Raw genomic sequence first — 21,458 nt, 5'->3', positions numbered from 1 at the left:
CCATGGCTCCCAGGTAAAGTTGACCTGAAATGTCTGAGTTCTAGTTTCAGGTATACCTGGATTCATAGCCTGGTCCTGCTATTTATTAGCCTTATGATCTCAAGCAAGTTGTCCTATGTCTCTAAGTTTTGATTCCCTTATCTGTAAAATCTGAACGATAGTATGTTTCTCATAGATTTGCTGTACATATTCAAGAATAAAATGTGTGTCTGAGCTCCCTCCGACCTTTCTTTCCCTCATCTCGTGAAAAGTCCTAAATATAAGTCAGATCAAAGACCTAACCAAAGTTCTCTAATGAGCTCATTATTTATTTTCCTACTCTTTAATGTTTTCATGGCCTTTCCTTCTAAATCAGACTGACTCCAGGATTTCTCTGTCTTTAATATTTTCAGGGTGTTCATTATCCTTTTGCTATATTCTGGAAGGAGATGCTGGGGACAGGAAAGCAATTAAGCTTTCATAAATAATAGAGCTGGCTAGATGCAGACCCAGCCACAGGAATAGTTTGGACGTTGGAAAGGAGAAGGATACATTGTTCAAATCCCTTAACTGGACAGGCTTTGGAAAAGCTACATGTGAGATGTAAAATTGACTGTTACTGGGTGACTGTCTATTGCTTTCTTCTTTAACACTGCTATTATTTTCTTTACAATGTCAATTAGTACTACTCACTTATCTACACTTTATTCAAAGGTCACAAATTCAAAAGTCTACAGGGACTTAAGTCTAGTTTAAGAAATTTTTTAAAAATAAAATTTTAGGTAAACCATGAATGCATACCCTAACTAGAGCCTTTTAAATTAAGAGATTTTTTTTTTTTAAAAAGGTCTTATTTTCCCACTGTTAGAAGTGCTACGACATGGAGTTAAATTATTAAAAATATATACTCAATGCATTATATTTTTAATAAATGTGCTAAGCATATATAATGTATGTTTTTCCCATTAATAATTTTAAAAATTCATAGCCATGCCTAAAAGAAAGCACAGGTTCTTAGAAAACCGGATTCATTCCCTTACTATGTTTCACTATACATTATTCAGACAAATGATAATAAAATCTACTGATACATGGGTACAAATGAGAGTAATTAAATTTGCAACTTTATGTAACAATAAATACCATTTCCCAAAGTAGGAGGATAGGTGGAAAGTGACTAGGAATTTTGCCATTAACAAAGCTATCTTAAACTAATAACAGAATTATCTGACTCAATAGAAATGAAATAAATGGTTTACCAATTATGTAATCTTAGTCTGTATTGTTTATTGTTCCAAGAAGGTAACACATGCATGCTAACAAGAAACATGTACTTCCAATTACTCCAAATGTCACTCAATGAGCTACTCGAAAAAATTAATCATTACCAACATAAGATTAATAATGAACATTTGAGAATGTCCTGTTAGGCTTGTAATAACCACTTCCTAATAAAATCTGTAATGTTTGGATCCATTTATTTTACCCGAGGATATGGTTACTGACTCATGAAACTCATATTCCAAAGTTATCATTAAGGTACACACTCAGGCCTAAAAGGCAGTGATAAAATGTAACAGATCTTCTGCCTTGTTGACTAGTGTTTATAAAGAAATAAATAACCTCTTAAGAGACATTATAGTGATTTGACATGGTCTCCACTAACAGCGTGGTTCACTCACAACTTACCGCAAGATGCCATTTCGTCTGTCTGGTCACCACAGTCATCTTCCCTGTCACATAGCCATGCTCTGGGAATGCAGCGCCCATTTCCACAAGAAAACTGGTCCACCTGGCATGTTCTGGCTAAGATAACCAATTAATGTACAAATAATACATTTAGAGGCCTTTTGAAGAATGTTCAGGTAAAATAAATCATGTAATAACTCTTTTGCACATAAGATATTCTATTGTTTTATTAGATAAAATATTTTAAAGTAAACTTTTATTAATTTTTTGATACTGCGAACTTGCTTGTCTTCTCTGAAGTTCACATGCTTTGCCCTTCAGTTACAGTGGCTGCTAAATGACAAGATACTCAGTAATCCTCACACACTTCTTTAAATGAAGCTATGAATTCATTATTTTACAATTTTTGCCTGGCACATGCTTATGAATATACGGTGGAATTAAATTTCATCCAACTCTTAATTAACAAAAAAGAATTTCACATAGTCTTTGTCAATAAACCAAGAAAACTTGCTGTAATGTAGGAGGAAGGATTTGGGAGACTATATCAGGGTATCTAGTTTCTAGTCATGGGGGCAGAATTGTTCTTTTCCTCTAACATTGTAGTGCATTTATTTCTTGGTCTCTAATGATCCAAAGTATGGAACAAGAATGCAGAAAATAGGGACGCCTGGGTGGCTCAGTTGGTTAAGCGACTGCCTTCAGCTCAGGTCATGATCCTGGAGTCCGGGGATGGAGCGCCTCATCGGGCTTCCTGCTCGGCGGGGAGTCTGCTTCTCCCTCTGATCCCCCCCCCCCTCATGCTCTCTGTCTCCCATTCTCTCTCTCAGATAAATAAATAAAAAATCTTTAAAAAAAAAAAGAATTCAGAAAATATTTCTTAAAACATACATTTAGCCTTATGACAGATGTTTAAAATTCACTTTTCAGCATAGTTAAATAAAAATATATAACTTAAATCAAAGTATATTAATAAACTCTGCTTTGGCCTCTCTCAATGGTTTCAATGCACACACACGTGGAATCTTTCTATGTTAGCCAAAGGCAGTGGTTTCAGTTATTCAGTGAAGAGGTTGGTGATGTCCTACAAGGAGTTTGATTACCATTTTCTATTACAGTCAGGTCAACTTGTGAAAGCATGAAATTCTAGATAGCTATCCTAACCTTTCTCCCAGGCTTTGGTTTTACAGACTTAGGTTTTTGTTGTTGTTTTGTTTCGTTTTGTTTTACTTGCTTATTTTTAAATATTTGATTTTTTTCTTTTCTTTGAAATACAAATTTGTTTTCTTAGGTATCAGTTTCCTACCACCCCTTCTTTTTACTGGGTCAGAAAAAAAGAGTGGGAAATTATAGGAAGGGGATACTCACACCTATGAATATCTGGGTCAGAAGAGCATTGAACAGATGAGGAACAATTAGGGTCTGGATTTCTATAGCCATGATAAGAGAACATTGCTTAGTTTACAGACTTCCTTCTGTTTTGGGGTTTAAGAATTAGAAGGATGTATTTCTATTTCATCAAAATGCCTTACGACTTAATGGTTGGTATAAAATTGAGAGTGGTTCAAAGACAAGTCATACAAACACACTAAAATGGGTTTTCATAAATCAGGGTTTCAGAGGTCATTTAAAATAATTTCTTAAAAGTTAGGTGCTAGTTATTTCCTTTTAAGGAAAGTATACTTGCTATGTAAAAACATATATCTATTATTAATGAATACTTAAAAGTATACTTGAGAAAAACAATGAAAACATTACTGGTTTGATTCAACATATTAGATTCGATGCACCATTTCTAACCTCAGTGTCTATAATTAGAAATTCCAGAAAATTATTATACTTTGTATTCTGTTTTGCTCATGTAGCTAAGGGCTCTAAATCTAAAACATTTTATACAATATTTGGATTTTCCTTTTTTTTTTTTTACAAATAAAGCATTTATCTTACATTAATAGATTTTAAGTATCCCACAAATATGTACACTTCTGAAGTTTTCAATGTTGTAATTTCAAGTAGGATTAAATATTTGTTGTCTCATTTGGCTAACTCTATGGGTTTTCTGTGAAATTATTCTAATGTTTAGATTAAATCAACAAAGTTCCTAGGTAATTTTAATAAAACTATGTCTACTTGGAAAAATATGTATATATTTGTATTAGCCTAGAGAAGGAGGAAGGTATTGGCATTTAGTTTACTTGATGGGAAGGAAAAGGCATAGAGGTGTGAACAAGATTCATATTTTTTTTTCTTGCAAGTCTTTGTTTTGTTTCACTGATTGCAGTAAATAATTTTTTTTTTTAAAGATTTTATTTATTTATTTTACAGAGAGAGACACAGCGAGAGAGGGAACACAAGCAGGGGGAGTAGGAGAGGGAGAAGCAGGCTCCCCGCAGAGCAGGGAGCCCGATGCGGGACTCGATCCCAGGACCCTGGGATCATGAGATTGCAGTAAATAATTTTTACCTTTCGAGATTTAAGAGAAATTTAGTAAGAGTTTTCTTTTCAATATTTTCTCCCTTTCTCCTTCCAGCTCTCCTTCACTCTTTCCTTCCCCCCTTCTTCCTTCTTTATTTCCTTTTTTCCTCTCTCTCCCTTTCTCTTTTCTTTTCTTCTCTCCACTTATTCTTTCCTTCATCTCTCCTGTATTCCCTCATTTCCTATTTCACTCCTTCAGTCTTTCTTGTTTTCTTGTTTAAAGCAAAATATATCATCACCTATTTTCATTCCTATTAAATTTTAATTGACCCATAATAATATATTAAATATCCCAATACAATATTCTTTTATCTGATTTTTTTTTTTTATATATCACAGAATTCCCTCCTTGCCATTCAGACTTAGTTCTAGCAAAGTTTTCTCAGATCGTTTTCCTTCATCAGGAGCACTATGGTGATTATAGAAGAGAATGAAAAAGAACTCCTAAGAACCTGTTACACATTGTGTAGTGTGGGGACTTGTGTGTCGCTTCACTAACTCAGAGCTTGAAGAACTGTTAGGACCCATTACTCCAAAGAATATTTACTGTCTTATTTTTGAAGGATCATATGACCTGAAAACATATGAATTCATTGTTCTAATCATGGAAAAACTACCTGCTTAGTCCACTGAGGCAATTTAAGTAATTTCAGATGGGAAAAAATGCTTCATTCCATAAATCTACACGTACTGTCTGTCTATATGATATAATAAAATGGACTAAATCATCTCTTTCTAATCATTGGATTTATATCAGGAAGACACAATCTTTACTTTTTCAGTTCCTATCTCCATCAGATCTAAATTACTTTGGAGGTAAGATTAGCAGAGTAGCCCCAGAGGACTCTAATGTTGTAGCAAATGCTTCTCTAATGAAGAGGAAATTTATACTTCCTCAGTGAAATTGTTTAGCTAGCAGTGAATCAAAAATCCACTGTCACAATGTGAATTTTTTTCAACCCATCACTAATTATGCTTCTCCTGCCGTCATGTAGCAGTGAGAAATCCCACAACACATGGAAACAATAAGGAGGAAGAGGCAAAGAGATCTTCACACATTATTCCTAAACCTCACCTTTGCCGTATTTTAATCAAAGCCTTCTATTTAAACAAAACCTATGTCATATCAACACATACTTTTCAATTTATCTTATAAAGAAGTCTGATTTTTTTTAATATAGCAGGTTTTCTTCATGCAAATATATCTGCCTCGTTTGAATTTGGTCAAAATTTGTGGAGGATGTAAGAAGAATAAATATTATATAATCTAATTAGAGCTCAGTGCTATGGAAAAAATCTGGCCCAAAATTAGCTACGCTTGAATCCAAGGATCATCACTGGCAATTATGAGGAAAAAGAACTTCATATCTAATTACTTCTCATCTTTGGCCTCTGGGTCTCTCTCATAAGTAGAGAAACATATTTTCTTTTTGTGAGGGAGAACAACTACCAAGCCCCTGACTGTCAGCTTTCTTCTGCCTGCTGTACATATGCTCTTTCCTCTTCCAGGCGAATCCTCCAACCCCCTATCATCCTCTATGGACTTCACCTCACCCTCACTAACTATGCCAATCAATCATTCTCCCCCCCCTGCCCCCCCCAGTAAAATCTTCCTATCACCTAGCAAAGTATAGAAAATAATAACATTAACACCTGTCTATCATCATATAGCTCTATCAAATCTTCTTTTCTTTTTTTAAATTTTATTTATTTATTTGTCAGAGAGAACATAAGCAGGCGGAGTGGTAGGCAGAGGAAGAAGCAGACTCCCTGCTGAGCAAGGAGCCCGATGCAGGACTCGATGCAAGGCTCGATATGGGGCTCAATGAGGGGCTTGATCCCAGCCGGATCATGACCTGAGGCAAAGGCAGATGCTTAACTGACTGAGCCACCCCGGCATCCCAAATCTTCTTTCTTTCTATAGTTACTACAGACTGTTTTTGTTTTACTTCAGAAAAATGTGTTATAGGTACACTTAAAATCTCCTATGTAATTTTTTTTGGTCCTATTTCTATCTTTTTAGATGTAACTACTATCCTTAATTGATTTTCTTTTTTTTAATTTCCAGATATATTTTTATCCTATTCTTACACATTTATAAATCAATAAGTATATATAGAATTGTTTTGTATTTTTATATTTCATATAAATGGCACTAAATGATTTATAATCTGCAACTTTTGGTTAAATATTGTTTTTGAAATTAATTTCTGTTCGTATTTGAGATCTAGTTTATTCATTTTAAGGATGAATAGCATTCTATTACGTGAATATAACACTATATAGTGTTATATATATGAATATATATATTTATATGATGTTACATATAGTTTTTTATATAGCATATATGTATGTATGTGTGTGTGTATGTATATATATATATTTCCTGTTAATGGGCATTTGAGTTGTTTCTAATTTCTCACTATTACCGGCATTAGGACAATGAATATCTTAGTTGCATCTCTTTGAGCATAGGTATGAAAGCATAAATCTAGAAATGGAATTACAGACTTGAAGGTATGCACATCTCCACTTTATTGGATTTGGCCAAATGCTTTCCAATGTAGAAAAACAATCTATACACCTACAAAAAGTGTATGTTGGTTCTTTTATTCCACAATCTTGCCAAAGGTTAATTTTATCAGATTATTTATTTTTCCTGATTGAATGACTTGAGCTGTTATCCAGGTTTCTTTATTTCCTTCCTTCCTTCCTTCCTTCCTTCCTTCCTTCCTTCCTTCCTTCCTTCCTTCCTTCCTTCTTTCCTTCCTCCCTTCTTTTCTTTCTTTCTTTCTTTCTTTCTTTCTTTCTTTCTTTCTTTCTTTCTTTCTTTCTTTCTTTCTTTCTTTTCTTTCTTCTTTCTTTCGCTTAGCTTGGATATCACCTCCATCAGGAAGCCTTCCCAGATACACAAAGACTAAATTAGTTGTTCTTGTACATCCATTTGTAGTTCAACCTAACACTTTGAATATTGCATTAGAATGACCCGTTTACATGTTTTTTCTCCCCATCTTCACTCAGTTTTCTAAGGAAAGATATAGTGTATTTCTCCACATTTTATATCCAATGTTGTGATAAGTTTTTATTGAATTCGTAGGTTCATGAAGGAGAAATCCCAAAGGAACAAAATAGGAAATTGGCATCTGTAGGAAAGGATTCTCTTTTAGATATAAAGTAGTCATAATGCTAAAAGCTACAGGGCAGTGCATTCAGTTACAAAATACCCCCCCCCATTTGGGAAATCCTTTGTCTATGATACCTATCCATGTATATGCCTATATATATAGAAACGACCCAGCCAGAGAAATTATCTAATGTATTTGCCATACTTTCTTTTTCATAATGATGAACTATATGACCTATTTATTTATTTTGGTCAAACAAAATGGAAATATATTGCAACACAACATACTTAATTTTCAAAGCTAAAAAGGCATATTTGTGGTTTTCTTTTTGTTCTTTATATTCTTAATTTTTGTTCTTCTTTATTTCTTAAGGCATACTGTGACCATAGCATCTGTTATACTGACAAGAAAACCTGGTACTGACTGGCAGATGTCAGCTGCCATCACTGAAAGCAGCACTTGAGGTACAAGCAAGTTGTATCCCATTTCCTAGTGGACTACAGGCCTGGGGTGGCTGAGAAATCTTACTAATTAGGATTGATTAGGATTGATTTTTTTTATTTGCTCTTATACATAGCATTTCCACTTTTACTACTATCAGTAGCTAGTCAATCCCAAATGTTCCCTTAAAAATCATGTAGAAACAAGAAGATTTTAAAAGTCTAACAGAAATGAAAAAAGACATGGTATTATGAATTGAGTCATCAATGCCTTTTATTTTTAAGGTGAAAACAGACCTATCTGTTTAGGAAGTAATGGAACATAGTCTCAGAACTAAACCTTAAGCTTTAAAAAAATAATAATTGAGGGGTGCCTGGGTGGCTCAGTTGGTTAAGCGACTGCCTTCAACTCAGGTCATGATCCTGGAGTCCCTGGGTCGAGTCCCGCATCGGGCTCCCTGCTCAGCAGGGAGTCTGCTTCTCCCTCTGACCCCCCCCCCTCATGTGCTTGCTCTCTCTCATTCTCTCTCTCTCAAATAAATAAATAAAATCTTTAAAAAAATAAAAAAATAAAAAATAATAATTGCACCAGCTTAGAAAGAAGCTTCATTGTAAATTATAGTCCTAATTGTAAGAACAATCTAAGCAAAGTTAAATTGACCATACCTAAAATTCTAGCTAAAACTCAGGATAATATAGCTTGATAACAAGAGCAATGGGATTAGAGAATAACTCATACATTGAGTTTCCCAGTTCTTACTAATGATGTGAGTTAAGGCAAGTCCTTTCTTCCATGCTTCAGCTATGAAATGAATAGACTTAAAGGGAGAGACTAGGGCCAGAGAGTCTCTAGAGGTTCCTTTTTATTTGATAGCCCCTTATAAAACAACCTTACATGATGTACAAAATATCTTGAAAATAGTCAGCTACTCTAGGGGCGCCTGGGTGGCTCAGTTGGTTAAGCGACTGCCTTCGGCTCAGGTCATGATCCTGGAGTCCCGGGATCGAGTCCCGCATCGGGCTCCCTGCTCGGCAGGGAGTCTGCTTCTCCCTCTGGCCCTCCCCCTTTTCATGTGCTCTCTCTCTCATTCTCTCTCTCAAATAAATAAATAAAATCTTAAAAAAAAAAAGAAAATAGTCAGCTACTCTAAAATATTGGACTATATTTAGTCAAGGGACAAGAGAATAACTAGCTTATGGATCCTCAGCAAATATGTCACTATGGGAAAAAAAAAATGAATAGGAGATGCAGATTAGGATATGGAGTGGCAACTGTTTTGTTCCTTCATTGTTGTTTAGTACATGGGAAAAAGCTGTTAGGAAATATCTTCTAGTCAATTCATACTCTTGGAGAGCAGAAAGAAATATACAGGGAAATTATAGTGCACAGAGGGATAAGCCTTTCCAGGAGAAAACCAGTGACAAAACCAAGAGTACAGACCAGGCTCCTTAACCTCTGGGTCTTTTCTCTATATGCTGTTGCTACAGTTTTCACTAATAGGTTATAATAATTTTTCTTTAGTGAGGCTTATTTTGGCAAATAGAGAAGGGGAGGGGTTGATAAATTTTGACATTGCTGTATGTAATGACTACCAAAAACAACCACGATTTTTACCAAGATATCAATAAAAGTCATCAAATGCACTCCTTTTTCTTCATCATTTAAAGAATAGATCTAGGCTGCTGCTAGTCAATATCATTTTTCAACACTTACCTGACCAATCATGACCTTTCCGGCATCTGTTATAACCTGTACCACAAGCTGTGTATTCCCATTCAAAGAGAATCTGACTAGGGATTCACAGATGTATTACAATGGGATAAATTTCATGGAAATAGAAATAGGCTTCATGATCTCAGGACTTCATGAAAAAGGAAAAAGAAAAAAAAAAAAAAAAAACCTACCCCACATAAATAATGTGCCAGAAACAGAAAGCTATTCACAGAGGTATTCTACAGCACACCAAATAAAATGGACTAAATCATCATTTTTAAATTTTTAAAAATAAAAGATTATTTTTTCAAGGTAAAAAACAAGTACACACACACACACACACACACAAACAAAAATAGTTCTTCTTGTGAGATGGCCTCCATCACAGCATGCTAATAATAAACCTCACCCTCCACTGCCAATTAAGATTTAGCAGGGACAAGTCTTGTCCAAGCACTGTACTGACGGTCAACCCATATGGATAGATAAAGTGCCAAATTACTTTGGAAAGCAGAGTCATGCCCACGGATTAAGTAAAAGATAATTTGTATTCTAGTTTTTGTGGCATCAGACTCTGAACTCATTTACTACTGTAATAATCGGATCATCAGCCTTAGTAAGGTTCAGCTTAGTTCAAAGCACTGACCTGCATTTTTATGCAGACCAACTTTGGAAGGGATTTATGTATATATTCAAGCAAACCTTTACCTGCACAAGTTTGATTGGATTCATCTTCATTGCTTCCACAATCATTAGCTCCATCACAGAGCCATCTCTTGGGGATACAGCGATTATTCTTGCATTTAAACTGATCATCAGGACAGTTATGATTGACTGGGGAAGGGTGGGAGGGTGGAGGGAGAGGAGAAGCAAGTTTAATACTTTAAAATTGGATACAATTACGATTATTTTAAGTTATAGTTACAGACAACTTACAGTAATTATAATATTATAGTACAATAAATGCCACAGCTTCTTTTATTGTTGCATATTTTATAGAAAATATTAATATTTGAGGCTCTGTTAAAATGTAATACTTTTATAGAAGACACCAAGTAATGAAATCTCACATAAAAGGAAATATATTCATTTGTTCATGTCTTCACTAAAATCAACTGTATCACTAAGCTTGTTTTCCCATCCCTTATCTCAAGTAACTCAGTTTCAGAATTTTTACCAAAAACATTTAAAGTAACCTCAAATTTTAACATGAAACATAACAAGTAAGTATCAAATAATTCAATCATATATCAAAAATACATTTTCTTAAGCCACACATCTGTTCAGTACTTTCTGAAATATTAAACAAGCCTAATTTTGTTATGCTTTGCCCAGTGTTTCTTGAGACTGGTAGGAAAAAAATGCAATACTTGTGACTTGGAGTTGACGCTAAATATGATATCCTGCATAATTTTAATAACAAAAATGGCCATCCTGAGTTTTCCATCCCTACTACAAACAAACAAACATGCAACCACAAAATATACTGAGGACAAGACCAATCCTCATATGGGGAACTGTGCACAGCTAAGGATTAAACCTCCAATATCTAAGCACAGCAGGAGGCCATCTTAAAGTTAACCTTCTGTGATTATTTTTCCTGCATCCTGGAGGCTAAATTCCTAACTGAATTGGCATGCTCTTCAGTATTTGTTTCACTACTTAGCGCTCTTTTTGAAGTAATTTTCCTTGTGCCCAGTAGTTGTACTTCTGTATGATAAAAATAAATTTTGATATTAGGGTTTTTTTAAAGATTTTATTTATTTATTTGACAGAGAGAGACACAGCGAGAGAGGGAACACAAGCAGGGGGAGTGGGAGAGGGAGAAGCAGGCTTCCCGCAGAGCAGGGAGCCTGATGTGGGGCTTGATCCCAGGACCCTGGGATCATGACCTGAGCCGAAGGCAGTCGCTTAACCGACTGAGCCACCCAGGCGCCCCTTGATATTAGTTTTACTTAGAATTTGAAAAAATAGCCATTTTATCATGCTGTTGCATAGCAAATGTATGCCTTTCCAGCCAGTTTCTACAAAACACTATTTCTTTAAAGTAGCTTAGGTGAGAAGTGGTTTTATCACTTTTTAAGAAAGTTTTTATTCATGTACAGTAAAAAAAAAAAAAATAGGGGGAAAAGCCTTACGTTTCCTGGCATTTGAGCATGATTAACATTTTCTACTCACTTCAGGTAGTTTAACAAGAATAGTTGCTCATGAGAATAAAATTCATCCAGTATATTAGAGGGTCAAAATTTTAAAGTGCCAAGATTATGCAAAAATACTTCAGTAAAGCTTGATCAAGGACTTTAGCAATTTTCATCAATGATGTAAATCAGAGTTCAAAAAGGAGGCATAAATACAACCCCATAGTCTTGTGATTCGGAATTGAGAAGCTAAAGGATAGAAAACAGAATGATAACAGAATTCAAGGGCAAAACTTATGGGCATTTAATATATAAATAATCTTCTGAAATGAATGACATAGTGCTGGCATATTAACCATGGGACCTCAGGATTATGACAATGCTCAGAATCACTGCAAGTTTAGAAAATATTCCATATTGCTGGAAGGTGGCCAGGGATGTTTAGTTTTCCGTTGCCCCTTTTGTTTAGTCATCAATTCTCCACATGCTGGGTGATTTGTTAGACTCTGAGACTACAAAGACACTACAACATAATGTGTCTGCTCGTAAAGATATCCATCTCTTAGATGCACCAGATAAATAAGCATATAATTGCAATATTGTTTGGTCACTACCATGATAAAGAAATATACATGAGATGTTTCACTCCAACTGGGCTGCATAGAGGAGATTTTTCAGTGTTCACAAAAGACTTCCCTATAAAGGTCATGGTAAACCATGGGGATTACCGTAAGCTGTAGTGTTATAGAGGCGAGAAACAGAGGGCATTTTTTAGAGATCTACTTGTAGTCCAACTTGATATATCAGAACAAAGAAGGTAAGTGTATACATGATAGGCATGTAAGGCTAAAAATGCAAACATGAGTCCTAAAATGTTTATATGTGAATTAATGGATTTTAGAATTTATCTTGTTGGTTATGGATTTACTGAAATAACAAGATTTGGTTTCATTCTATGGATACTACTCTGGAAGCAGTTTGGAAAGTGGGCTTTAGTTAAGGGAGCAATAGTGGTAGGAATAATAGCTAGGCACTTGCTGAGTTTATCTAGGATAGGAGACTAATTTAGCCAGGGAAGTCTGAGAGGAGGTAAAGATGAAAAATTAATTATATAGAATTGAATATGGACTATAAATGAAATAGAAGACTGCAGGAAAAGTCCATAGTATAGGTTTGGGTAATGGTATGGGAAGTCATGTAAATAATCAAGAAAAAAATCCTGACTAGGAATTTTAACACTGCAATTAACAGTATGCAATGCCCCATATGCTCATAGAGGAAATGAGTTGCTTTGTGAATTCATGAAAAGAACAATCACACAGGGAGTAGCATGGACCTAAAGGAACACCATGTGAATATTGTGATAAAACACTTGTGCTCTGCACAGGCGCTCTGTGACTACGCAGGAAGCTGATATGCAGGGAGCATTCACTAAAACCATGAATAGCCATTGTGAGTCAGAGGGAAAGAGGCAATTACTTTAATCAATAAATAATACATCATTTATGTAAAAAAGTTAAGAAAAACACCCTTTATCCTTAGACAAAATGTTCTCCCACTCTGAAATTTTTGTCTAATTGCATCAATTTAGTATTTAATATGTTGTTTATGGATTAATACTTTATAGTATAAATATTAATGGGGTTGAAAACATGGAGCACGTAATGTTGAAGTCAGAGCCCATGCTTGAAAATTAAGGGAAAGTAGTGTTATCTTCATATATTAATTACAACTTATGTATTATGTATTTATACACAACTGGAAAATGTATTTTAAAAGCTCATATTCTTGGAGTTTTATCCAAAAATATAGATAATTGCATTATATAAATGTCTAGACTAATTCTGTCCATTCTTTAAAAAAAAAGATTTTATTCATTTATTTGAGAGAGCGCACAAGCGGGGGACAGGGAGGCGAGTAGGGGGAGAGGGAGAAGCAGACTCCCTGCTGAGCAGGGAGCCAGATGACGCAGGGCTCCATCCTGGGACTCCCAGATCATGGATCATGACCTGAGCTGAAAGCAGACGTTTAACAGACTGAGCCACCCAGGTGCCCCAATTCTGCCCATGCTTAACAAAAGATCTTTAAAACTTTATTTTTAAAATCTTGGGTAAAAAAAAAAAAGAAAAGAAAGACAAGAAAATGGAGGACTGTCAATTAACTCAATTAGTTCATCCATTTTAACTTGGAAAATATCGTCAATTGAAAGAAAAAATAATTTTCTTTTTAAAATAATTTACCTAGGTCAGATTAAAAGATTACGGATACATATATCCCCATCACACACCTCTCTCCATATAAAAAATATTTTATATATCTCCAAACTGTTTCATTTTGACTCTAATCAAATATATTCTCAAAACATTATTGGGGGGAAATGAGGGGTAGACGAACCATGAGAGACGATGGACTCTGAAAAACAAACTGAGGGTTCTAGAGGGGAGGGGGATGGGGGGATGGGTTAGCCTGGTGATGGGTATTAAAGAGGGCATGTTCTGCATGGAGCACTGGGTGTTATGCACAAACAATGAATCATGGAACACTGCATCTAAAACTAATGATGTAATGTATGGGGATTAACATAACAATAAAAAATTTTTTAAAAAAAGAAAGAAATGTTACAAATACAACTGAAGCCTCTGTGTGCCCTTCCCCCATCATACCCCTTCCATCTCTCAGAAGTAAAGAAATACTAAAATGTAAAAAAAACAAAACAAAACAAACATTATTTAATGTGTTTCTCAAAGTGTCTTCCTTCCACATATGTGGGACAATTCCTTATCCCAATCAGAAACATGAAACTATTCCTATTGTGGGAAATGATAAACAGCTAAATAGAAGCCAAAGGGGAAATAATCAAACCTTGAATTTCTATCCGAGTGCCCCATAGGTGTCTCCTACCATGTACGGAGCCAGTGAAGTTAGTAATAACATGTTCCAAACCCATGTTTGCTTCCTTGGATCTTCTTCAAGGCTCTGTTGCCAAGGAGCAATAGAGTGGATCGTGACCTTCTGTACGAGCAATTCTGACTTGAGGGAGTTTAAATTGATTTTCCACATCTTTAAATTCAGAGATCCAAAAGGGTCTCCTATAGCAACCTTCTGATAATGGTGTGGTGGTATTGCTAGCACGGAAGAGGGAAGAAGGAACTTCTGGAGCAACCAAAATGATAATATTAAAGATGGAAAAGCACAAGAAAAGCAGTGCTTTAAAACCATGCAAGGGAACAATCTAAAGTCTACTCTATATAAATGGATGACTGAGGGGGGGGGGAACCTAAGTTCAATTTTTATCAGATATTTTTTAGATTTCACAAACTACTTTGATAGTTCACACGCTACAAGACTCAAGGAAGGCACCTGGGTAGCTCAGTCAGTTGAGCATCTGCCTTTGGCTCAAGTCATGATCTCAGGGACCTGAGATGGAGTCCCGCGTGGGGCTCCCCGCTCAGCAGGGACCTGCTTGTCCCTCTCCCTCTGCCCGTCCCCCCTGCTCGTGCATGCACTCTCTCTCTCTCAAATAAATAAATAAATAAGATCTTTAAAAAACAAATAAAAGACTCAGGGAACTGTAATATTACTTGAAGGAGAACGTACAGCAATTTACTGAATCTTCATCACTTCCGTCAAGACAGTCATCATCACCATCACATTTCCAGCGAGCTTGGATACAGTGTCTGTTTTTACAGCGGAATTCTCCAGCTTTGCATATGTGAGGCAATATTTCTCCAGGATTAACTACGGTTAAAAAAAAAAAAAAAGACATATGAACAATACTAGCTATATTCAGTTCATTAAAACGTCAGCTTTGTTTTAATAACAAAAATACTGATTCATTTCATTTTGAAGAAAATATGAAAATATCTTAACATTGCAGTGACAACCATCCCTGGAAAGGAGAAAAAAATTAAGTTTTTCTGACAATAATTATTCTACTAAGAATTTTAAAGATTTTAAACAACTGTCACCAAAATAATAATACCAACAATAATAACATAATACCACCTCATATTCATGATAAGTGTGTAGTTTTACTTTTTAAAGGGCTTTCATTCATAATCTCAATTATCATCATGACCCATTATAGAGTAGGCACGGCAAAAAATTTTACTACCTCCATTTTACAGACAAGTACACTCCAAATTAATCAAAGTGAAAAAATAAGGCAAGAACAGAGCCATGATGGTTATTTTAACTTTGCTGGTCTGCAAGTGGGAGAAAAATTCAGCTCTGGTTAGGTATTCATGGAAGTATTAAGTTAATAAAAAATGATCTCATTATACATCCAGATTCTATGCAGTGTTTTCTCTATATACCCCATATTCTCTAATCAAATGTTAGGAATTCAGTTGACTGGGATTTATTCACAAATTGAAAGTGCTATTATTAAGATGATGATTTTTGCTTTCTTTGAGTGGATTTCATAGGAGTCTACAAAGAGACAGGAATATGGGGCAATGGTTAAAAGAAATTTGTGTTTCGTGGACTGAAAAATATGTTGAATTATCAAAAGCTGGTTTATTGCTAAGAGAAACAAAAGCCACTCTTTCTATTCCAGTCCTGATGGCTTTGACCTTCATTTGGATAACTCATTTGGATTGATGAACTGTCACAAAACCTATATACACGCCAATAATTAGGGATGTTGAGAAAATATATTAGGCATTTCTAGAACGCTTTGTGTTAGTGCTCCTTTAATACTTGTATTTCCCCTGCTCCAAAGAACGGAAGAGGGAATGTGACTCTTGAACCATAACTGTGGAGAATCTGCTTCAGAGAGTTATGCAGTGAGGCACAAGGCATGAGGGTTCCTGTGTCTGGAAAAGAAAAACTGCCCATTAAATCTAGACTCTTAAGGCTTTAAGGGTAAATGAAATATTCAATTTGAACAAAGGTAAGCCTGTGTCTCTTCTATCCCCTCTCAGACAAGCAGACACTGTATGTAGGGACTGATAGTAATTTTGTCTCCCTTTTTAACTCTAATCCTTTTCAATAACAAAATGCTAAAGCAGCAATTTCTCTAATTATATCATTTCTGTAAGGTCACTTGAAAGTAATAATAATAATAATAATAATAATAATAATAATTGTAAATTGTTATCTATATAGAACAAGTCCCAAATAGGAAATGACAACAAGATAAAAACAAAAAGGGGAGATCACTGGGTCTCCTATTCAACCTGAGGATGTCTTTTTATAGCAGCAACTGGGAGGAGAATAGTAACCAAAGCAAAGTGGAAGTACATTGGGATATGTCTAGGTCTTTCTAGGATAGAGCTTTCCTCTCAAAATCTCTAGAATTGATCACTGATGACATGCAAACTTTCCTTACTTTGAGTCTCAAGTGTGCTCAATTGGACCCTAAGATTTTTGAGGGTGGTATAATTTCTTCCTTGAATCCATGTAAGCCCAGCTTAAAACTAGGCATTTAATGAAGAGTATTTTGATTAATTTCTTTCTATAATGATTACGCCTAATGGTAAACAATCTCTCAGTTAAAAAAAAAAAAAAATCCAGTCAGACAAGAAACCTGATTTGAGATGTAATCTGCTTCCTCCGAACTTAAGTTCAGCTTTAAGATTTTCTTTAGTCTCTCTATAGTTGACTTCAAAGAAATGCTACATAAATTCAGTTATTTTATAGCCTGGGGATTGAAAAACTCAAGAAACCATCTTTTTTTTTTTCCTTCTGATAACAGTCCCACCAATTTAAAAAGCTTGGCTTTCACATGGTCATTTGATCAAATAAACCCAACTGACAGTTTTAAGAAATGATCAAGGATATCCATATACAAGAGTGAAATTATAGCTGCTTTTGAACAATTACATCTATATTAAAGAAGAGCAAGATGTCTACGGAAAGAAAAACTACCCCCCCACAAAATTAATATTTTAAACTAAATATTCTTTAACGTAACCAATTTGGAGATAAGCTCTTTAAGTCTGCTTAGAGTCTAAATGTTTTTCAAGTGACATTTAGATCATTATGGAAAGAATGCAAATAGGCAAAATTTCCAAACTTGTTTTAAACATAGTTTCAAATATGTGTGGATTGTTGGTTATTTTTATTTTTTTATTTAACAAAATTTTCTTTTCTTTTTTTTTATTATTATGTTATGTTAATCACCATACATTACATCATTAGTTTTTGATGTAGTGTTCCACATTTCATTGTTTGCGTATAACACCCAGTGCTCCATGCAGAACGTGCCCTCTTTAATACCATCACCAGGCTAGCCCATCCCCCCACCCCCCTCCCCTCTGGAGCCCTCAGTTTGTTTCTCAGAGTCCATAGTCTTTCATGGTTCATCTCCCCCTCCGATTTGTTGGGGTTTTTTTAAATGATATTTGCTAATAAACAGGTGGCAATTTTCAAAAATACATGATGACAATGTCCAAAGTTTCATTTTCATTTTTCATGACAGGACAATTGTTTGAAAACCAATAGAGCCAACTTTTTGAGATAATTTCACTCTTTATATTTATTGCTGATATTGGTCTATATCAATGTCATTAGTATAATACCATTATAATTTGTAACAGCAGTTAGACATTGGTTATAACTGTAAGAGCAGATATAATGAAACATATATGAATATCTTTGACATTTTAAAATGTGTCTGCAAGTCTTCTAGGCCCTATAATTTGTTGGGCAAGAGGCATTTCTCCATGGCATTTCCATGTGTCTTGTGTCAGCTTTTATTCTGGACATTTTTTCAAGGATGCTTATATAGCTAACAGCCTTGGGAGACAGATAACGCCATCTTCTAGAGCAGAGATTAGGTTTTTTTCTTGGCCAAAATAGCAAAGATAATGTCTCCCTTCGGGGCAAATGTTGGGCTAATTTTCTGGCAGACTCAAGCTTGGGTTCTTTAGTGTGAATACAAATTCACTGTGGGTGCAGCATTCACCTAGACCTGCTTATGCACTGCCCCCATATGATTTGGGGCTGGGTGGGGTGAAGAGAACGGATATGAACATGAAACTCATGCTGCCTGCTGTGACATGAGTAATAAAATCTTCTGTGTCTGATCCAGGAAATGTGTGTCTTCTGTCAGAATCTATGAATCTTTGACAAGTTAACATGTTAGCTTGCCTAGGGTAGAATCTCAGACCCTTCAGAATTTTTGACATAATAGTAAATATTAAAAAAAAAAAAAAAGATACTGGGTTCTGATTTCCAAAGTCTTTCAAGGCGTATGACATCATTGGTTTTTTCTACTCCTAACCCAAGCCTTCCAGATGTAACCTGTAGTATGTCACACAGAAACCATGCTATCATAACACTATTAGGTATGTGCAAGATCTGTAATGAGACAAGACAGATGATTTTTGAGCTAGCAATGTCCATTATCAAGAAAATGTTTAATATGATAAGTGATAATCTGGATAAGATGGTAGCTTTGACATTCAAAAAGCACGGTCTTTTTCCAAGCATTGACCTAACTCTGTGAAATTGGGCAGCAACGTCATTTACCGTCACACCCCAGCTTATGGCCAGCCAATCTACCTACTTTTGTGAGAATCAATGAGATGATGAAGCCAATATATTCGGTATCACATAAGAGAGCTAATAGCACCTAGAAAAAATAAGAATAGTATTCTGTATACCTTGCACAAACCTCTATAAAGGAATCATTTTATAAATAATTTTTATACATCTAATGTTTCCACTTGGAATTCTTGAATGTAGGAAGGACAACGTCACATACAGAACAGAATAATACCTAGAACAGAACCAGTCATAGAGTAGACATTAAAAAAAATACTTGCTGCCTGGGGCGCCTGGGTGGCTCAGTTGGTTAAGCGACTGCCTTCGGCTCAGGTCATGATCCTGGAGTCCCGGGATCGAGTCCCGCATCGGGCTCCCTGCTCCACGGGGAGTCTGCTTCTCCCTCTGACCCTGCCCCCTCTCATGCTCTCTCTCTATCTCATTCTCTCTCTCAAATAAATAAATAAATAAATAAATCTTTAAAAAAAATAATAAAAAAAATACTTGCTGCCTAACTTACTGGAATTAGTAGAGACATAATTGTACATTACAGCCATTTATTATAGTGAGAAATTCTTTCTCTGGAGACTATATAAATACTTCAGGAAAACAATATCACTTCAAGTGGCTCAAAAGCTAATAGTCTTCTACCAGCACCAAAGATCACGGGTGAAGTTAGTTTAATTGAAGGGGAAAAGATCCATATATAGATAAACAGAAAGAGTAATAAAGTCCCCCACAACGCCAAAAAAAGTGAACATATAGGAAAAGCTCCATGTATGTGACTTTGTTCCAATGTTTAATGTGACTGAACCTATACAGCACTTGGGTGTTGAGCAGACACATAGATTGCTTTCAATATATTAACAAGTGCTAGAATTGCAAGCTTTGCTTTAGAGTTGTGCTTTGCACCGTGAATTTGAAAACTGATGCAAAACCCATAATTCTACCACCAGGGCCACTTCTAGTAAAAATATTACAACATGATCTCACCAGTAAGAAAGCTGACAAAGTAATAAATAATCCTTTAATTTAATCAGGATCAAAAATGAAATGACATGAATCATAGCATTCCCGGCAAGGAACTGTCAGGTCATAAACATCCTATGATACCTGCTGTTAGAACATTGAAATTAGAAGGTCTCCACATGACTCTTCCATGCACTGCAAAAGGAAATATGCATTCTAGAATTACTTTTCAGTAAAAACTGGGGATTGCTGGAGTTCATGTCCAGATCATAATGAACTAAGGGGAAAAACCCTACTAATAAACTGGTTTATTTTATTTTAGTTTGGAATCAGCTGAGATTTGGATCTAAGCTCAGCAACTGAACTAAATACATATGTTCCTCACCTTGGTTTAATAAGCTGTGGTGCCCATGAACAAGTATCTGTGTTTGTCACTTTGCTTTTCTCCTTTTCAATCCCAGTGTGGTAATGTATCTAAAGTAATCATTGTCTCTTCTGTCAACTGATGTTTTTGCTGTTGAGCATATCAAAATTATGATTACTTAGTCATAAAAGCATGAGTCCTAGTACAACAAATAAAATGAAGTTTTCCTATGGTCCCTATACATTTTACATTAGGATATGTTTATTTAGCAGATTTTGTATTTGGGGAGAATTTCTAACTATCCCTTTATTTGAGCAGGAAGACAAAAGGACCTAAAAGAAAACTTAAAGTTGCAGTGTTTTTGATGCCTTTATATAAGCTTGCCTATTTAGGAAGGCAATGTGAAAAATGCTGCTATGGGTTTTGAATTCTCACCTTTAGATCATAGCGGGATGACCTTCATTAGATAGAGTGGTCTTCTGAGCAGCCAACCTAAGTGGTACATAATCTTCTGTGGGTTCCTATGCACAGAAGGCCATAAATATTCATCTGGATGGAGCTTTTAAACTTTTTACTGCCTTAAACTTTTTACTACACATTAGATTGCATATATCCTAGAACATAAGGCTTGTCACAGCTGAACAGATAAATGGCTTAGCCATAGTGGAGCACTGTTTTTCACAGAGGAATATATCTAGTGTTCCAGAAGGTAAAGAAGGTCACAGAGTACCACTGACATATAACTGTGCAATGCTACCCTTGGATGATCAATTATTTAAGTTGCTCTCTTGGGAGTAAGGCACATTGGAAAATTCTGTCTATTCTTTCAGGCCACTAAAGAGGAATTTAAAGAATTACTGACTTATTATTCTATACAAAATTATCTTGCTATTAAAAAAAATAATGACTATCTTTTTTTTTAGGAGCTTAACTTACTTTCTTGGGATTATCCATGTTCTCATTTATTAGTTTTGTATATTGTATTTTTCCCCACAGAGGCATCAAAGTAAATTAAAAAACTCATTTGATAATTGATCAACTGGCTTTACATAGCTTCTCCAGTGCGGTCAGTTC

The 21,458-nt window shown here is 35.3% G+C and overlaps 1 protein-coding gene across 1 annotated transcript in view; it reads right to left on the bottom strand.

Moving 5' to 3' along the window:
• Positions 1-21,458, bottom strand: part of LRP1B (LDL receptor related protein 1B) — a 1,834,834-nt gene that overhangs the window by 681,238 nt on the left and 1,132,138 nt on the right. The window contains exons 16-18 of the mRNA XM_035008121.1: positions 15,158-15,298; positions 10,131-10,256; positions 1,669-1,785 (exon numbers count right to left, since the gene is read on the bottom strand). Coding sequence (XP_034864012.1) covers positions 1,669-1,785; positions 10,131-10,256; positions 15,158-15,298 — 384 coding nt within the window. The remainder of the gene's footprint in view (positions 1-1,668; positions 1,786-10,130; positions 10,257-15,157; positions 15,299-21,458) is intronic.

The sequence above is a fragment of the Mirounga leonina genome, unplaced genomic scaffold (genome assembly GCF_011800145.1).
Source record: "Mirounga leonina isolate KUSES-001 unplaced genomic scaffold, KU_Mleo_1.0 Mir_151, whole genome shotgun sequence".
Lineage (NCBI taxonomy): Eukaryota > Metazoa > Chordata > Mammalia > Carnivora > Phocidae > Mirounga > Mirounga leonina.
The sequence above is the reverse complement of the archived record's forward strand: the minus strand, read 5'-3'. Positions and strand labels throughout refer to the sequence as shown.